The sequence below is a fragment of the Coturnix japonica genome, chromosome 19 (genome assembly GCF_001577835.2).
Source record: "Coturnix japonica isolate 7356 chromosome 19, Coturnix japonica 2.1, whole genome shotgun sequence".
NCBI classification, from domain to species: domain Eukaryota; kingdom Metazoa; phylum Chordata; class Aves; order Galliformes; family Phasianidae; genus Coturnix; species Coturnix japonica.
The window spans coordinates 7,953,373-7,971,945 of NC_029534.1; the positions used below are offsets into that span (position 1 = coordinate 7,953,373).

Sequence of the window (18,573 nt, forward strand, 5' to 3'; positions counted from 1 at the left end):
TTAGTAGTGCCACAACCATCTTTTACTCTATTATTAGTTAAAAGCCCAAAATAGCCAACACATCCATGCGTAACTTCTCTGAAAGACACATCTTGAAATGTTCTTTGTTTTTCTTTAAATGTTGTCATTAAATGTTGTACTAATTCCTATCACAGTATCTTCACAAAGGAAAAGGATGTAAAATTTTGCTGTGTTATTCATACAGTGATTAATATCAGGAAAAAAAAATTAAATTAAATCAAAGCATTTTGCAATATATCCTGTTGCATGAGCCAAATGGAATTCTAAGACGCTGAATTCTGTATTTTGTAAGATATATATACATATGGCACATATTTGAATGTAAAATTTAGCAGTTATATAAGAATGTAAGCAATTTAATTTTATTCACTATAACACAGATTTTCTGTCAATTTCTGACTGTAAGGGAGATTTTTGTGCCAGTGAAGGTGTATCAGGAAAAAAAAAGAACAAAGCAGAATTAGCCACAGAGTTTGTACATGATTTGTAACAGTCATATTTTAGGCTGCTAGGATGCTGTGTGCTGTAAAATCACACAGGGAAAGAAATGAATGCAACTACCTGTGCAGAAACTGAAAGGTGTTAGAACTCCTCTGTTAACTCAAGTAAAATACATAGCGTGCAATAAGCATACTACAGTTTCAAAATATAAACAAATCTAGATCACTGTATTGCAATAAAAAAATGCTGCAGTGCGTCTGTTCATTAGTATAAATTATATTGCAGAGAATCATTTTAAAGCACGGAAAAATGAAGAAAGAATAAGAAAAATAAAGAAAAGATTTTAAAAAAAGAAGAAGAAAAAAGAGAAATAAGAAAAAAAGAGAAAAATAAAGAGAGCAATAAAGAGAGTGAAAGATAAAGCACGTACCAGAGAAAACAGGAGAGAAAAGAAAGAAAGAAAAGAGGGAGAGAAGGAAAGACAATAAAATGGTTGCTCCTATTTTCCACTCACTGGTAATTAGTATAATAACTTGCTTGTATTTTATGCTTTCATAACAAAGTTGCTGAAAGAACCTTTATGGTATTACCCGTTACACCCACAAACCTTTAAAGTCAGCTGGAAGAGGGATGAAGTTTTCAGAGTAGCAGGATAGCCTGGAAATAAAAGAGGAGACTGATTTCAATACTTTGCTTCTAATAAGGAAAAAAAAAAAAAAAAAAAAAAAAAAAAAAAAAAAAAAGGTTGTTTTTCAATTATTTCACTTTGCAAGCTGCAGCAAATGAAAAGGCAATAGAGCAATGAGACACAGTGCTCTTACCATGTTTTTGTGAGAGATGTTTCCAAATCTGCTAGGAGAGGGTCTTCTCTGTGAAAGTTGCTTTCTTGCAGTCTCTCCTGCTCTGTATCCCTCCTGTGAGGCCAAGGCATTTTATAGACCCCAGAGCTATGTATGCAAAACAGCAGACTGAGACTACAAATGGACAGTAGTCAAAGGGGGAATCCCTAAAATTCCTACACTCTGAGAATGGGAGGGCACGTAGCCCATGTGCTGCCACTGCATTACATAATATTTACTGACCAGTGACAGAGCTGTGACTAATTCCTCAGTCTTACAAGTATCCTTTCCCTCACGCACAGTGTGCTGCAGTTCTGACCTCAGTCATACATTCAGGATAAGACAGGAAACAGTTTTTCAGTGAACTCTGCAGGCAATGTTAAAATGGAAAAAATATACCGTGGAGAAACTCATATTGATTTTACCCATGGGTGGTTGTTCTCCTATACATTCAGCTAGGGGCTGTAGCACTAAGCCTGTGACTTTCATAAGGAATTTAGAGTAATTTTACAGAATCATAGACCTTTTGGAAATTGACCAGTAAAGCATTTAAATAAATACTTCTAACTTAAGACAGGTATTTTAACATGAATATACACTTAATAATATATTGGATCCTTATTTTTGGTATAACTTTAAGGGGCTTCTCAATAGAGCATTTGTAGATTTTTTCCTCCACAAGTCTCCATATTGCAGTCATTGCTGTCTGTGAGGTTTGCCCTTTTGTGCTCTACCAACATGTTAACTTGGAAGGAAACTACAACTCCCTGAAAATATAAACTAGTCACATAATGTTGTATATGTAAACACCAGAAGGACAGACAGATGATGAAGGTGGGACTACTAAGCTGATTTTAGACAAAATGTGGATAAAAATACAGTACAGAGTTGGGTTTCCTCTTGGGTTCTAAAAGGCACAAGCAATCTGGGAGCTGACAATGGCATACAGAGCATAGTGCTGTTAGGGACCTGCTGACTCAGAAATGCTATGGTATGTCAGTATCAAAGTCTCAAGGACTTAATCCTGAGTTGTTTCTTCATAAATATTATGTATGAGTGAATAACACTATGTTATAAAACTTTTCAGATGTTTTCAAGCTACAGTGATGATGACAGAAAGATTTCCAAGTCCTGATCAAGGGTCTGCAAAAATTTGGCACAAGGCTATACAAGAAACAAGGAAATGGGTTCTCTTTTCATTTGCCACTTTTCTACTGGGCAAGCTTGGGCAAGGCATTTTTTCCTCTATGTCTCAGTTTGCTATTTAGAAGTGAATATTCAAATGCTTGTGTAAGACACTAATAGATGAGGTTACGTATACACGGGTTCATGCATGAATACACCTGTATTTATATCACATTCATGGCTGCAAGAGAAGAATCTCTTCAAACAGAGACCCGAGTTTTCTACAGTTTGAGCATTCATCTGCTTGATTGCATCACACTTGTGTTCTTTGCATTCACTGCTCATGAATGTTCACTTTTTTTTTTTTTTTTTTTTTAAATAACCGTGTCTCTCAATGGTCAAACTAAAAGTGTCCTAAGTGGAAGAAAAGTCCAGAAATGATAAGAGCGAGGTTATGCTAATCTGGAGTATTTGCTGTATTGTTGGGATTTAAAAATTGTTTGGAATCTTTCATTTTTTATTAAATCTTACCTCTTTTCTACAGAGCATAGAGAATCTCAGCATAGTGCTGAAAAAAGGATGCACCTTAGTAGATATTTAAATGAATTTAGTTTCTAAGATTTTATTATACACCCTCCCTACTTCTCCTGGATTGGACACTGCTGAAAATAAAGACAGACTACGTAGGAATTTGGTAAAAAAAAAAAAAAAAAAAAAAAGTCATATTTAGTATTACCAGAAGAGGAGAAATATCTTTCCTCGTGAGGCCTGTTTATAGGACTGGCAGTAGATTTAGCCATTCACTGAACTGTTTAATCATCAGTTTTTCAAAAAGGACCTGTTCTTTTACTCACCAAAATCAACAACAAAGATCTCACCACACATTTCTTAGGTGGAGCCAGAGATCAGCAAAACAAGCTCACTGTGCCCTCCTTCCACAACCATTCCATGGAGTCTGCAATGTTCCTTCATCAGAAAACCAATTCCACAGATTTCGTTTTATTGTCACTTCTGCCTCTGCCACAACAAAATGCAAGAAGTACCTGTTCTTGTATTAACTTTGATGAAAGAGCTGCCCTTTCAGAGCAAAATGTTTGACCTATTCAATAGCATTCTAAGCATGCAGTAATTCTGAGTTAAACTTTGTCTTGTTTCTGCAAGCAGAAACAAAACTGTGGTCTGTAGCTTCAACAACAGACTTTCTGCAATTTCATTCAAAATCAAATCACATTTTTTTGATTGCAATATTAACTCAAGATACTGCATTCTTTAAAAAACTTAAATAACAAGCTATATTTGTATGGCTGCTCCTTTGTGATCAGACAAATATAAGTCCTAAAAGGTGCTACTACACTCAGGCAAAGCTGATGATAACGAGCTTACTTTATTAAGGTTTTCTTCTAATTTCTCTTGTTTATCTTATCTAGTTGAGACATACCCAGGCTCTTTCAAAAACATTCCATACAACATCACAAACTAAAAATGTAACACTGCCCCTATCTCCAAACACTTGTCATCTCCGAAGATCTAAGACTTTAAATGTTTCATCTACAGAATCATAGAAAGGTTTGGGACATTTAAGATCAACTCATTCCAACCCCCTGTTATAGGCAGGGACACCTCCCTCCAGCCCAAGTTGCTCGCAGCCCCATGTGGCCCGCAGCCTCGCCTTGAGTGCTCTCAGGGAGGGAGCATCTGCAGCCTCTCTGGACAACTTGTTCCAGTGTCTCACCACCCTCACAGTAAAAAATTATTTCTGATATCTACTCTAAATCTACCCTCTTCCAGTTTATAACCATTTCCCCTTGTCCTTTTTAAGGATTACCTGCCCTGCCCTTATAAAAAGTACCTATCTGGCCTTCCCCCTTTAGTCCCTCTTCAGGTTGGTAAGCCACTATAAGTTCTCTTTGGAGCCCTCTCTTTTCCAGGCTGAAAAGCCCCAGCGCTCTCAGCCTGTCCTTGTAGTGAAGATGCTCCATCCCACTGACCATCTTCATGGCCCTCCTCTGGACCTGCTCTAACAGTTCCACATCCTTCTTGTGTTGGGGGCTCTAGAACTGGATGCAATACTCCAGCTAGCGTCTCACAAGAGCAGAGCAGAGGGGCAGAATCATCTTCCTCAACCTGCTCATCATGTTTTTCCCGATGCTGCCCAAGATATGGTTGGCAAACCTATGACAGGGATGAGGTACTCCATTTCCATTTACAAACTGATGGCTTCATTCTTTATGCATTTCCTTCTCCTGAGGAAATGTACTCTGCCTCCTGCTTTAATCCTTTTGATTAACCTCACTGGTTGAACAAAAAAATCTGGTTCTCAATGTGCCAATAACACAGAAGTATTAAAAAAGAATTGCAAAGGACCCCACATGGAAGCCACTCCATCTAGACTACCCTGTTAGCAGGGTCAGCTGTAATGGAGGTATTTTTGAACCACCAGAAAAGTGCAAGTCAGTACAAGGAGAAAAACTTTCAGCAAAAGAACCCTGTCTACTTACTTGAGATGAGAAACCAAAGATTAAGGTGATCAGTTAAAGGGAAGTCAGATCAGGAAAGACTATTATGGAAATGGACTCATGCTCTTCAATAAAATGCTCATCATATTCCTTTGTGGTACAAATGATTTAAATCATTTGACTCATTAGGAACATTTCAACAATTCAATTTCTGTTTCTTTTCTATGCTGAAGTTCCTTTTTCTTATTAGATATTCAAGTTTTCCAGCTTGCTGTCACTTGACTACAGAAAATACATCAACTCCCTGGCAACACCTCACTATGTGTTACGTGCTTAAAATAGATCTTCTATGAGAAGTAGTTTCTCTATGTGCAGTATCCCATCTCTGGTACAACCTGACACTGAGCCACAATAAAGTGCTTCCTCACCAGGTCAGAGGTAAATAAATGTAAATAAAACATGTAAATAATAACTGGGAGGATTTGTGCCATTGATTGGGTGACAGGTCACTCTGGGAAAGTGCCTACAGGCCCACCTGCTAGCAATTTCAGGCTTTTGATTAAAAAATGTTTCCTGTCAATACATAAATAAATAAAACCTCTTCCCAAACTCCTACACCACATACCAAATGTACCAGAAATTGAAGAAAAAGCCTGTGACACACGGACTGTGAAGAAACCAAGAGCTGTATGATGAAAACTCCTCAAAAGCTTACAGAAGTCCCATCTCTTCTGTTGGTCTTATTTCTCACTGTTTGCTAATCTCACTTGGGTATGCTAGAGTGTCACTGGCCTTAAAGCTCTTCTGAGTGAAATATGATGAAAATGTCCTCTCACTACAGGATGGAGATGGAAACAGTGACGAGTGTATGTCCACACAGAGAATTACAAAAGAGCATAGACTAGAAATTCCTACTTCCTCACACTCTTCTTCAAATGTATAGTGGAGACATAGAAAAAGAGCATATTTTTTTATCAAAACATAAGACTTCAAACCAACTGACTTGCTGCATTTAATTTAGAAGGTGAAAAAATGTAAAAGTCAATTCTTAGAACACTTTCTTTATGACATCCCACCCTCAACCACAAAAAAAAAAAAAAAAAGAAAAGAAAAAGAAAGAAAAAGAAAAGGTCCATGGTAGCCAATTTTCAGACACTGTCTTAACATGAAGATCTTTGTAACAGAGCTCCTCACCTATTCTTTTCTGCCTCTGTGCTTTGCAGTCTCTGTAGATGTGCCGTTTTCATTGGAAGCCTCCTTGCAGTAATAGCTTCTGACAAAGAAACACACAAGCAGTAACACTGCTGCTCAAAAGGTGCCCCAAAACATTTCCTCATATTCACTACCAACAACCATCTTCTGTTTCACCTGTCTGGATTTCCCAGAGAGAATTCATTTGGTTAGAACACACCCTCAAAAAGACAGTAAAACCACTTCTACCATTTAGTATTTTGTCTGCTCACTGTATCATTAAGGATCATCCACGATTTCAAAGAATGTTAACAAATTCACCATTAACTGTAGCATCTTTTGCACTAGCTTCTTCATTATTTTAAAACGTACAATATAAAGTGAGGATAAGAACTTTCTATTAAAGCTGGAATCACAGACTCAGGTCTAGACACTTCACACAAGAAGGATCCCAAATCTATTGTCTGGACTCTTTATTCACATTTGAGGTATATTAAAAAGCTGTTTTAGGGTGAAAAAAGTACGGTTTCATTTGCCATCTCCCAGTCTAGACAAACAGTGATGGTGCAAAGTGGAAAATTTCATGATGTTAACACCAGAGCGAAAATGAAAGCTAAAAAACGATGCCAGTAAACCCATCCCTTCCTGCCTACAAATTGTAAGAGTCAGGTCATGTTTAGAAGTGTAGAAATATCATAAAATCCCTTAATTGGCTGTTTAAAAAAAAAATCCTGGGTGTGGACATAACAAGGAAGTAAACGAGGGCGAAAGCAATCAGACAACCAATGATCACGCTTCTCTGTGCCTGAGTGCACGTTGTCTCAAGCTGATGTGTCTTCCAAAAAGTACTGACTGACTCATAATTGCAGCAGTAAAGACCACTTACTAGCAGATCTAAAGCAAAAAATTAAAACAACACCTGGCAGTTGACTGGTAGTCTGTATGTGGCTGTCTGCTGGGCTCTGCGCCATACATTCCATGACATAATTTCATTCTATTTAGCCTATTGAACACTTTACTCTCAGGAACATAAAGGAAAGCTGGCATATGGGTAAAGAAAATGCACAGAACTAAGTTTCTCACCTCTGCTACTGCAACTGGTGTTTGTCATAGCTGTAAAGAAATGACATTACATCCACCACACGCAAAAATATATCTTTTTCCTCAAGAACTAACAGTGTGCCACAGAATAGCAAATAAGCTCTTATTTACTGATAGCATGGTCTGAAGTAACAGACCGCTGACTGATCCTGGAAGGATACAGAACTTCTTGTCAAGACCATTTAAGAGACTTAAATACCATTTTTCATAAATGAAATCTTTAAGTATTTGCGCCAAAACTAAGAACAAACACCTCAAAAAGTTAAAAATACATAAAACAAAATGGAAGTCAAGCTAAAATTCAGCCCAGGAAATAACAGGGTCTACCTTTATGTACCATGACTACATTCTGCAATTCTGTGCTCATTTTTATCCATAGATGTTAAGATATATATTAAAAAAAAAAAAAAAAAAAAAAAAAAAGTATATATTTTAATGATATCTCATAGCATATTCCCTTCAGAATGTGGAGGGAAATGCAGTCAGCCACCATATTATTTCTCATAGGAACACATTAGAAATATAATGAAAACAGTGCACTTTCACCAAACCTACTCAGAACTCTACTGTGAAGTCAAACAGAACGACATGGTTTTGGAGATTGATTTAGCCACTCTATTAAACATTAGGGTTATAATTTTGTGTTATCATGGAGGTTGGATCACCGTATCTTTCTATCAAATCATACTTCCACCCAGCCTGTGGTATTTTTCTCCCAGTACTGGGTTTCTAAAATTTCAGCAGGAAATTTCTCAAAAACTGCCTAATTTTTCTGTGTTGATACTGTCTCTGCCTGCTTATCTGTTTGATAAGAAAAGAGATTAAAAGTATGGGTAGATCAGGAAGGAAAACACCACGGGAACATTTCCCACATCTAGAAAAGCTAAATCTCATTCTCCTGACCACATTAATTACCTACCATTTGTATCCACCCTGGTTGTGGTTTTGGGCTATCTCTAAGCCCATGGATTAGCCTTCTGAAACAAAGTAATGTTTGGGGAAATCTCAAATCTGGAAGAGGCGCCTAAGATCAGCAATGTACAGCCTCAGCTTTCAGTTTCTGACAGTCCATGTTCACAGACTGCTTCTGCAGTGTAATGTACACTCTTTTTTCTAACCAGGCAGACTCTTTTGGATAAGTTTAGTTTGACAGACTTATATTTAACAGAATTTATATATATATATATATTTTCCAATCTATCATGGACTGTGATATAACCTCCACGCAATTCTTAACAGCAACAGGAATTTAGGTAGGATTATAGGAAAATTCAGATTGAAAGGCACCTCAGCATCTCGTCTAGTCTATCCTCCTACCCAAAGCAGCAAGGTCAGAGAAGGAAATTCGGGGCTCAATCCAGGCTGGTCTCAAAAACTTCCAAGGAACAAGACTGGAAAACATTGCCACACAACCTACACCATTGTCAGGCTGTCACAGAAGCATTGCTGATGGAAAAGAAGACGAAGATCAGCTAATCCAACCATGTCCTCTCAGGGAAAAAGTTGTACCTTATAACCAGTCTAATCTTCCTATTTCAGTTTCTGCTCACTGCTCTTCATTCCTCCTGCTACACACCGCTGTGAAGAGCAGGGCTCCATTTCCTCAGAGGTGCTGGAAGATGCTACCAAGTCCCCTGGGTCTTCTCATCCCCAGGCAGTACAAACCCAGTCCCTTCAGCTTCTTCTCATGAGGTACATCCCTCAGTCCCATCTTAGTATCCCTCCACTGAATTCACTCATTTAGCAACCTCTTTCTTGTAGTGGGGCCCAAACCGAACCAAGTACAGTAGCACAAAAGATGCAGGTACTCCAATTGTGCTGCTTTTCCCATCCCACCTTCTTTAACAGTTCCAGCTTGGGGTTGTCTATTTAGTTTCGTTTTTGGGGCAAACAAATACACTGCTTATTCACACAACTCTTGAATGCACTGACAGGGAAGACCACAGTTGAAGCTGAATTCAGAAGAGAGAACACCGACTTTTGAGTTAGAGAAGTCACTTTAAAAAAACAAGCTTGTGGAAGAATCTGTGCTGATATACAGTAAGGTCCAATTCTAAAAAGTTACAGACTGAACAACGAATTGGGCTAAGCCATTGGGTTTAATATGTAACAAATAATACTAATAAAAACATGTAGGAAGGTTACAAATTAATAGCAGGTGCTCTTATTACGTGTTACAATTTTTGTCCCTATTCACAAAACAATAGGATATAAAAATACATCTAACACAGTCTAAATGTTTCATATAGCCATTGCAGTAAAGGCTATTTGGACCATAGCCACCAAAGCAGAAGGAGCTGTTCACAAGACTAGAAATATTCCTGAGTGAGAGAATTAATACTTTTAGCATGTTCTTACCTCATCTTGTGTTTACAAATGACTAGCTTTAGCTCGGTCCTCTGAGACTTGGCAGGAGGGACTGTAAAGGGGAATTTTCTGCAACTTTACAACACAGACCATTAAGATAGAACAGTTCAGAACAGCCCCGTAACCAGCATAAGATGAAAACTTCAATATTATTTCCTCCTCTCACTTTTCATCGAAAAGAAAGAAACCCTCAGAGTTAAGAATGTTTTGTTTTGATGTAGTGACCATATCAGTTAAGATGACTTCCAAAGTACATGATGACATACCCTCACTTTTCACCCGTATCATGTCTGATAGTTGTTGATAAGGAATTAAGTGAAAGCTCATGTACGGTAGCTTTTTTCACCTCAAGCAATTCCATGATTATAGACTAATACATAATGACAAGATTTATCTCAGTGTTTCTTTTAACAAGAATTCTCTATGAACACAAGGTTTTTAAGAGTGTTACAGACTTCTACAGATGAAAGTTATACCATTATGACCTGTGACCTCTATGAGACATAAATAAGAAAAAAATTGCTAAGTAGTAAGTGAAAAAAATCACACACACAGAATCATCATAGAATCATAGCATAGCCTAGGTTGAAAAAGACCATAACGACCATCTTGTTTCAACCCCCCTGCTATATGCATGGCCACCAACCACCAGACCAGGCTGCCAGAGCCACATCCAGCCTGGCCTTGAATGCCTCCAGGGATGGGGCATCCACGACCTCCATGGGCAACCTGTTCCAGTGCATCACCACCCTCTGGGTGAAAAACTTTCTCCTAATCTCTAATCTAAACCTCCCCTGTCTTAGTTTAAAAACATTCCCCCTTGTCCTATCACTATCCACCCTCGTAAACAGGCGTTCCCCCTCCTGTTTAAATGCTCCCTTCAAGTACTGGAAGACTGCAATGAGGTCTCCCCAGAGCCTTCTCTAAGCTAAACAAGCCCAGATCCCTCAACCTTTCCTCATAGGAGAGGTGCTTCAGCCTTCTGATCATCCTAGTGGCCCACCTCTGGACCCGCTCCAAGAGCTCCACATCCTTCCTGTATTGGAGGCCCCAGGCCTGTATGCAGTACTTCATATGGGGCGTCACAAGTGCCGAGCAGAGGGGGACAATTGCCTCCCTCTCCCTGCTGGCCACCTCTTTTTTAATGCAGCCTAAAATACAATTGGCCTTCTGGGCTGCAAGCAAGCACTGCCAGCTCATATCCAGCTTCTTCCAGGTCCACCAGGACCCCCTCTGCTGGGCTGCTCTCAGTACAATACAGTCAGCTGTAAAGGGTTCCGTTTGTTATACAATCCATTTTTATCAAAGTGTCACTGTTAGATGAGTTTATGGTTCTGTCCTTGGATTTTCTGTTCCTGTTCTGTCCTGGATTTTCATTCATATTATTTCTTATGCTGTCATTCATAGTGTATAAATCCTTTGTATTATGTAAGTTGTAAAACCTTATTTTTTGCTTATGAAGTAACTGAGGATAATGAATGATTTATAAAGGGCAGGGATTTGCTCTCTATTCCAGGATTATTTTTATGGCCCTCCATGTTTGATATTCTGAAACATAACTGTTTTCCTTGTTCCTTGTTTCATACCAGCTGACTTTCTGTCAACGAAATGACCACCAAGAAAATGAAAGTAAGACTCCTGTGTGATATTACCTAATACAGAATAGATATCAATCAGTTGCGAGAATTTATTGGTAATGTTGTAACTCTTTAATATTCACCTTTAGAATGTGTTTTGCAGAACAGCAAGAAATATAAAGAAGAACATTTTAAAAACTTCTTTCAAGAAAGATGGAAGGATATGAAAAATTCTGGAAAAAAAAAAAAAAAAAAAGCTATAATAATATAAGGACACGGAGTATTCTAGTTTTTAAATAGTTAAAGTTTAATGCCAGCGGAAGAAAGCACAAATGTAATGAAATGCTTCAGGGCTATGGGGTGGCAGAGGAAAGAGTACTTTATATGAAGTTGTTAGACATGCAAATAAAGTTTGCTCAGAAGTAATTGATTTAAAATTCACGTTAATCCTTTTCTAAATGGAGTAATGCAGAATACAATTAGCCTGGGAAAATCCAGGTTGATAGCAACAGGATAAGAAATTAACCTCTTAGTCTTCCCAGTTCCCACATCAGGACAATAAACAGTCAGTCCAGAATTCACATACTCCAGAGGTTACTTAAGTACACAAGGTTTCTCTCTAAGTGTACAGTGCCAGAGATCTCTTCAATTAATGATAAATACAAATATTGCCACATTCTTAGTTTCGACAGACATCTCCTTCTATTTCTGAACCATTCAAAATTATTTTAAATATCAGCAAACAGCTATGAGGAAAACAGAAAACATTCTTCAAAGAACAGACTTATTTTTCCCTTAATATCTGCTTTGATTAATCACAAGCTGAAAGGAATACTTGATGTCTGGCGTGTATTTCAGTTAACACTATTTCATAAAACCTGGCTTAACAGAAGTATAAGATAAATAAAATCAAATAATACAGAAGTTGAAAGATGTGCCAGCTGAGTTACATTCAAGAAAAAAATACCCAGTCCCTGAGCAGTAGGAAAGACCAGAGCAAAGCAACTGGCCAAGCAAGCAGCAAACAAATTTTAAAGCCACCTTCATGAGTTATTCAGTTCCCTTAGAATGCAGTTGTGACAACAAGACTTTTCAAATAAACATATGCTATTTTGGATAACACCAAAGGATCCTACCTTGTGAAGCATCTAGCCTTAAAGACTAGTTCTTGCAGCTTAAGGTCAAGGACACTAATGATGAATGTTATGATACTGAGCATTTAAGACTCAGAGGCACAGTGCTATTTGTTCAGTTTGCGCCTTATCAGAATTTTATATGAAGGCACTCTTTGTAACATCAAGTTGAAAGCTACCTACAAATAAGGAAATGTTTCCCTTAAGAAACATCATTGTGAATATTATTTTTCTCAGAAACAGTGTGTATGCTTGCTCTCTATTGTACAGCAGTAAACAGCATTGCTTTATGACACCTGAAAATAAGCCAAATGCCCCAGAAGAGATGTCTTTATGTAGCATCAAATTCTTAAGCTCACGTGTCACTACACAAAAAGCAATGCCCGTGACATAACAAATCACATGAAAAAGTTCACAAAGTGCTAGACTACAAAGAATGATTTAAAGAATATTCAGCTATTGACAAATGGTGTTACAGAGAACCTGTCTTGAAATGGAAGTATTTATTCAGTACACAGAAGACTCAAATAACTCTCAGTGACAAGAATGAACCAAGATCAGTATCTGGCACAAAAATAAGATCAGAAAGACATACATCTTTTTAAGTATGGAAAGTGTTGAATATTTTCCTGTACTTTAGACAGATCACACATTCACAATCTATGTAAGTACCAAAATCCAACGTCAACAAACTGAAAAAAGGAAAGACTAAACAGAAAGCTTCTGCATGAGGCTCTGAGGCTGGTAATCAAAAGCAGATCCTTCAAAACATATCCCTGGGGTTAAGAGCAAGAATTTACTGACTAAACAAAATGTTTCAACTAACTCACTAGTAAATTATCAGTTGTTACAGTCTTTGGAGATATGTCATTTCCATATTTATGTTGTACAGATGTTTTCCATAAGTTTTCAACCAATATTTCTGAGAGAGAGAAAGGGAAGCATCAAATTTGGTTCTATCCTTAGACTCAATATTGTAAGTCTATAACCTGGAACTAATTACTAAGAATTTGTTTATCAATTTCCATATCTGAAATGTGAGCCAAACAAGCTCCTTCTCCATACTTCAAAAATTAAAAGTAATTTACCCAATGTATCAAACAGAAATCTCATAATCGTCTTTTTCTTTGTTCTAATATTTGCTTTGCACAATCCTCCTATGAAACCCTGTCAGTAGCATAACTGTCAGAGTTAACTGTTCAAAGGCTATGTACAGACAAGGCCACCCACCCCCCAGCAGAAAGAAATACTTAGAAGTTATTGACTTAAGATCTGATAGTAACCAGCTGCAAAACTGTTTCCAGAAAGTAGCTGTTAATTTGTAAATACAATGAAAACTGATGAAAGCAGCATTGGTAACTCAATGTTTACTTTGCTGGGCCCAGAGAAACATGGGGCTTTGAAGTTCAGTTACTGCATATACCTATCAACAGTCCATTACTTACCAGAAATGGCATGATATAGAAGTACAGAAATAGGTTTGGGTTTCTTTTTACTGAAATAAGGAACCAATAACCAGAAAAGGCTTGGCCTTATTTGCAAAGTCAACAACAAAAACTGCTCTAACTTCTCATTGAATTGTTGATGCAATATATTAACTTACACCCAACATCTCTATTTTCAAAAATTCTACATGGCTGAATACAAAAACACAAATGTATGAATCTATTTGGTGCTGATATTTTCTTTGCAATCACCAGCAGAGGACCCTGGCTGAGACTTAACAATTAAGTTCCCCCACACGAGCAGTAGAAATCAAGGGATGTATATGACTGTACAAGACTTTCCCACAATGGGTCTGCTCACAGCAATTGAAAGAATCTTTAGCACAGCACATTAACACTGCATTAAGAGACTGGTGGAAAAAGGGGATATCTCAGGAAACAGGCAGGGCTGCAGAAAGCAGAAAGGCACAGAGCTGAAGAAAATTCAATTTACTGTACAAACTCTCAGGTCAAACAGGGAGTGAAAGGTACAGTTTAGGGCACTTCCACAGTCTAGTGACTTCTGATAAGAAACTTTTCTGGATAACAATTTTGGTCTGAAGTATTGATCTCTGCTCAGATTTTGTTTCTGAGTTCAAATTCTCATCTATATTTTGAGTAAAACAATGTATTTCACCTCAAATTATGCTACTGAAGAAGAGAATGTTTTATGTCTTGAAAGCAGGAAAGCCTCAGCTATACACCTGCATGTCCAGTCATTAGAGAAACACTTCTGTCTTAGGGGTCACTTTCACTATTACAAGGAAATAAATAGTTGTTTGCATTATCTCTCCCACTATAAAAATATTACCTGCTCCCTAGCAGTGTAAATAAACTTATCTTCACATCACAGGTTTCTAATTTTGAAAACAAATTCTGGCTCCTGCCTTAACCATGTTCTCTCTCTACACCATACAAGGTAGTACATATTCTACCAGTTTCCAAAATTTACAGTTCCAGGTCTGCTATAACAATTACAACTCTCGTACCTCTGGTCTGATATTCCCAGATCTCATCTGGCACCTCAAACTTTTGGAACTGCACAGATGCCACGGTTACATCTTACAGCTCCTTGGTGAACTCCCTGTTGAGTGGTTCACAAATTAAACACTATGTATGTAAGAATAATATAAATTATTTAAGAGTTGATTATTAATTATTATTATTATTTATATATATAAACCAAATTATTAACAGAGCAAAACACATCCAACTTTATGTAGTATGAAACAAAGCAATGGAGGGTTACTGAGCAAATGACACCTAAATTTTGGGAAAGCAGTATGTTTCAATACATTGCTACTGCTACTGAGTCTCGATGCTTTTGATATTATACTGAAATAAAGCTGCCACTGCACCTCTATACTGGTCAGCTGTTTTTTTTTTGCTCTTGATTAAAGATAACACATTCCTATGTCTATCTTCAAACCTGTTTGAGCTTTTCTATTTGTGTTTGTTTTCATACTATATACTCCTTGTCAAATGTCAGGGCTGAAATATTGTGTTCTACCTTGCATCAAACTACACTGGAATGACAAACAGCTGCACTTTCCAAAAATGTATTTAAGTAGTTTTCCCCATAGGTAGAAAAAACCTGCATCCATTCTGCTAGCTTCATTATTACTTGAAATTAAGCAGAAGAATGCCTTCTATTTAATACCTGAGTATCTTCTGATGTACCTACAAATATCAGAAAAGTATCTGGGAAGGAGAAAGAATTGAGGCCAAGGGACAAGATGAGAGAGATCAGAATTAAAGTACATATAAAAGAGAAGCTACAAAAATAGAAGACGTATAAGATGAAGTGGAAGATGAAAGGCCAGAGAAGACAATGAAGATGGCAGAAGACAGAATAACAAAGCAAAGAAATGCCTGATGAGTATGGTATAAAATGAGTAGATATGAACAAAAAATGTTAATACCTTATGGTATAAACTTGCACATTATGGCCTTGATTTCTTCTACTTGCCTGAAATTCTGTTTGATCACTTGGAACTAGGATTGTTTCTTTCATGGCTGAATGAAAAAATAAAATCTGGAGCCCAGAACAGACCACATTTAGCACTTGAGTTTTATTTCTGCAGGTGAATAAGCTCAGCAATTTGGAAACAGTAAAAACAAACAAATCTAACCCTCAAATACTCAGGACTTCCTGCATTTACAGCAGCACACGCTGCCATCTGGAGGCAAAAAGTTTCAAGTACAGCTAAAAAGACGATACGATACTGTGAAAGGAAACCTTTGCATCCCTAAATTTCATTAATATATCTAGTGTTTTTTTGTGGTTTTTGTGGGGTTTTTTTTGAGGTTTTTTTTTTTTTTGAGTTTTTACCAATGAAAATTTATTTGGGCAACGAAATTGTCTTTTTAAAAAGAACATAGACTACCATTTTTAAAGGGTGTTTATTACACAATTCAAAAAGATGCGAAAGCCTTTATACCTGTACTAAGTTGCACATTTCAGTGATAATGCCATTGAGTGTATAGAACTCAGCTGAATGGAGTCTTTCCTGAAGAGTTTAGAAATTAGGGTCAGAGGGACATGCATCTGTATTAAAAAAAGAAAACACAAACATTGGTTTAAGTGTAAACCTATCAAGTAGAACAAAGATGCCCGTATGAAGGGACAAGAAGTGAGACTAATCAATCTAGCTATCAATGGGATATTGTAGTTCAAGCTTCAGATGGGCTTAAAGTCCTCATGGCAAAGTTCTCCACTCAGTAACCTATACCTTTATCTCTGCTACTAGATACGTATGTCACACCTAAACATAAGCCTAACCGTAATACTACAGTTTAGTAGCAATGTTCTTCTGGTAAAAAACAATTTACAGACCAAGTGTATCAAGTAGTGTTATACCGAGAATCCAGATCTAAGTGTAATTTAATGCACAATCAAGTTGTCACGGGTTACTACAATCAAGTTGTCACGAGTTACTAAGATTTACCAATGCCTGTGACAGGGGAAGCCACCCTGTAGGGCACCCCCCCCCCCCCCCCCCCCCCGGGCCCGGAAAGGAGGGGGAAAAGGGGAATGGGATAAATTACAAAACCATGACACAGGTGAAGGGAAATTTGTCCTCATCCTAAATGGGCAGTTCCCAAATTTGCGGGCTCTCGGTACAGACCTTTCTGCTCAGATAGTGGTTAAGTTTTTTCACGTGGGAATAACTCACAAGATGTGAACAATTAATAGAGCAATATTTATTATTTATTAATTACTTGTACTACATTACCTTTTCAGGCTCACTTCATTTTCCTGAGAAATGTTCTGGACTATGCAAATCTTGGGGAAGTTTGGCTTTAAGCTAAGGTTTGTAATTACACATTCTAATGCTTTGAATCTATGCTGTGTCAGTTATCTATTATCTCAAGTGGCGTCAGAAATATTACTGTATTTGCATTAGGTAAGGTAAAATTGCAAGCAAAAACTATACTATAGTACTGGACTTATTTGACTGACATCATCTAAGGATGTTTACCAATGACATTCTTGACTTCATCCTTCTTCTACTTCTGCTTTTTATACTGAGGAGAAAAAAAAAAAGTTATTAGTGGAGAAAAATACATAACTAAAAGCAGTGATTCTTACTGTCAAAGATTTACAAGTCTACTCATCTAGACAAAATTGTCTCAGTTTCCTTTCAGTTCAACAGAGATGTGATGGGCGCACCATCTACAATATAAGATAATGGAGACATTTGCTTTTTCATGAACACTGTGAATCTGATCTTCCACTCAGCTGTGGAATCTGAATAATGCTTTTCATAGTCGTATTGCAAACAAAATCTGAATAATGCACAGACTGTTATGTACTAGAGTGTAACTGCTGGGATTTTGCTATTGCTGTAATTTTGTAATCTATGACTAATCTGTGCCTGCTCCTGTAACAGTTTTTATTTGGATTGCTTGTACTGGCAGAGATAAGGACTTCACAGTTATTTAGTAGATTAAATTACAGATACTTAGAGCAAGCGGAATTTTTGACTTGTTTCATTAGTCCATGTTAACATGTCATGCTCACCAGACATTTAAATCCCAGGAAGTACAAGTATTCTCAGCTGTCTACTGGCATACAGCGTACATTCTTTAAGCATCCGGTTTGTTATTTCACAGTTTTTCAGCTAGCATACACTGATGTGGACCTTGCAGAACTGACAGTTTGAGTGATATTTTTTGCTACACTGATAATAAAGATGCATTTCCACTGGGTGATAACTACGAGTAAATGGATTACTGCAATTTTTCCACTGTGTTGTCTAACCCTGACCTGCACAGCCATAGACAAGGCTTGAGGAAAAAAACATCCTGCAAATTGAAATGACTAAGAGAGGATAGATTTTTGCTAGGAATGCAGCCAGTGAGTATCTGCAAACTGTGACTTGCAAAAATTTCACATCTTTCCTCTGTGATAGATTAATATTAGTCACTACTGTGGAAATTTAATTCTTAATGGAAGCAAGTTACACGTAGACTAACTTAAAACACCAATGCATCTAAACAATACACTTAATTTTACGTTAACAAATTTTTAAACAGGAACCACTACAATCATAAACCTAGCAGACAGGTTATTTCCTTTCTCTTGGATACTTCAGTGTCCCAAATAGTACAACAGTTTGCTGTTCATAATTCACTTTGCAAAGTTTTCTTCGTTTTGAACCGATTCAGAGAAAAGATTAGACAATCTGATGCACTTACTTTGTTCATGATCCAGTCAGCATCCTCAATGGCTCTTTTAATAATTTGCCGTATTCTCTCAGGATCATCTTCATCAGCATGAACTTTGAAACTCTGCAACAATTGATCCAAGCATTACACTGACTAGCCAACTCAAT

General features: G+C 37.3%; 1 protein-coding gene across 13 annotated transcripts in view; it reads right to left on the reverse strand.

Annotated features, from left to right (window-relative positions):
* Positions 1 to 11,401: 11,401 nt before the first annotated feature.
* Positions 11,402 to 18,573, reverse strand: part of LYRM9 (LYR motif containing 9) — a 35,079-nt gene continuing 27,907 nt past the window's right edge. For 11 of the 13 annotated variants that reach the window (XM_015881093.2, XM_015881092.2, XM_032448503.1 and 8 more), the window contains 3 exons: positions 18,437 to 18,529; positions 17,218 to 17,263; positions 16,212 to 16,283 (listed from right to left, as the gene is read on the reverse strand). In XM_015881093.2, coding sequence (XP_015736579.1) covers positions 17,246 to 17,263; positions 18,437 to 18,529 — 111 coding nt within the window. In that variant the 3' untranslated portion in view covers positions 16,212 to 16,283; positions 17,218 to 17,245. Of the gene's footprint in view, positions 16,284 to 17,217; positions 17,264 to 18,436; positions 18,530 to 18,573 lie in introns of all 13 variants that reach the window. The other 2 variants (XR_001559032.2, XM_015881084.2) reach the window with 2 other exon arrangements.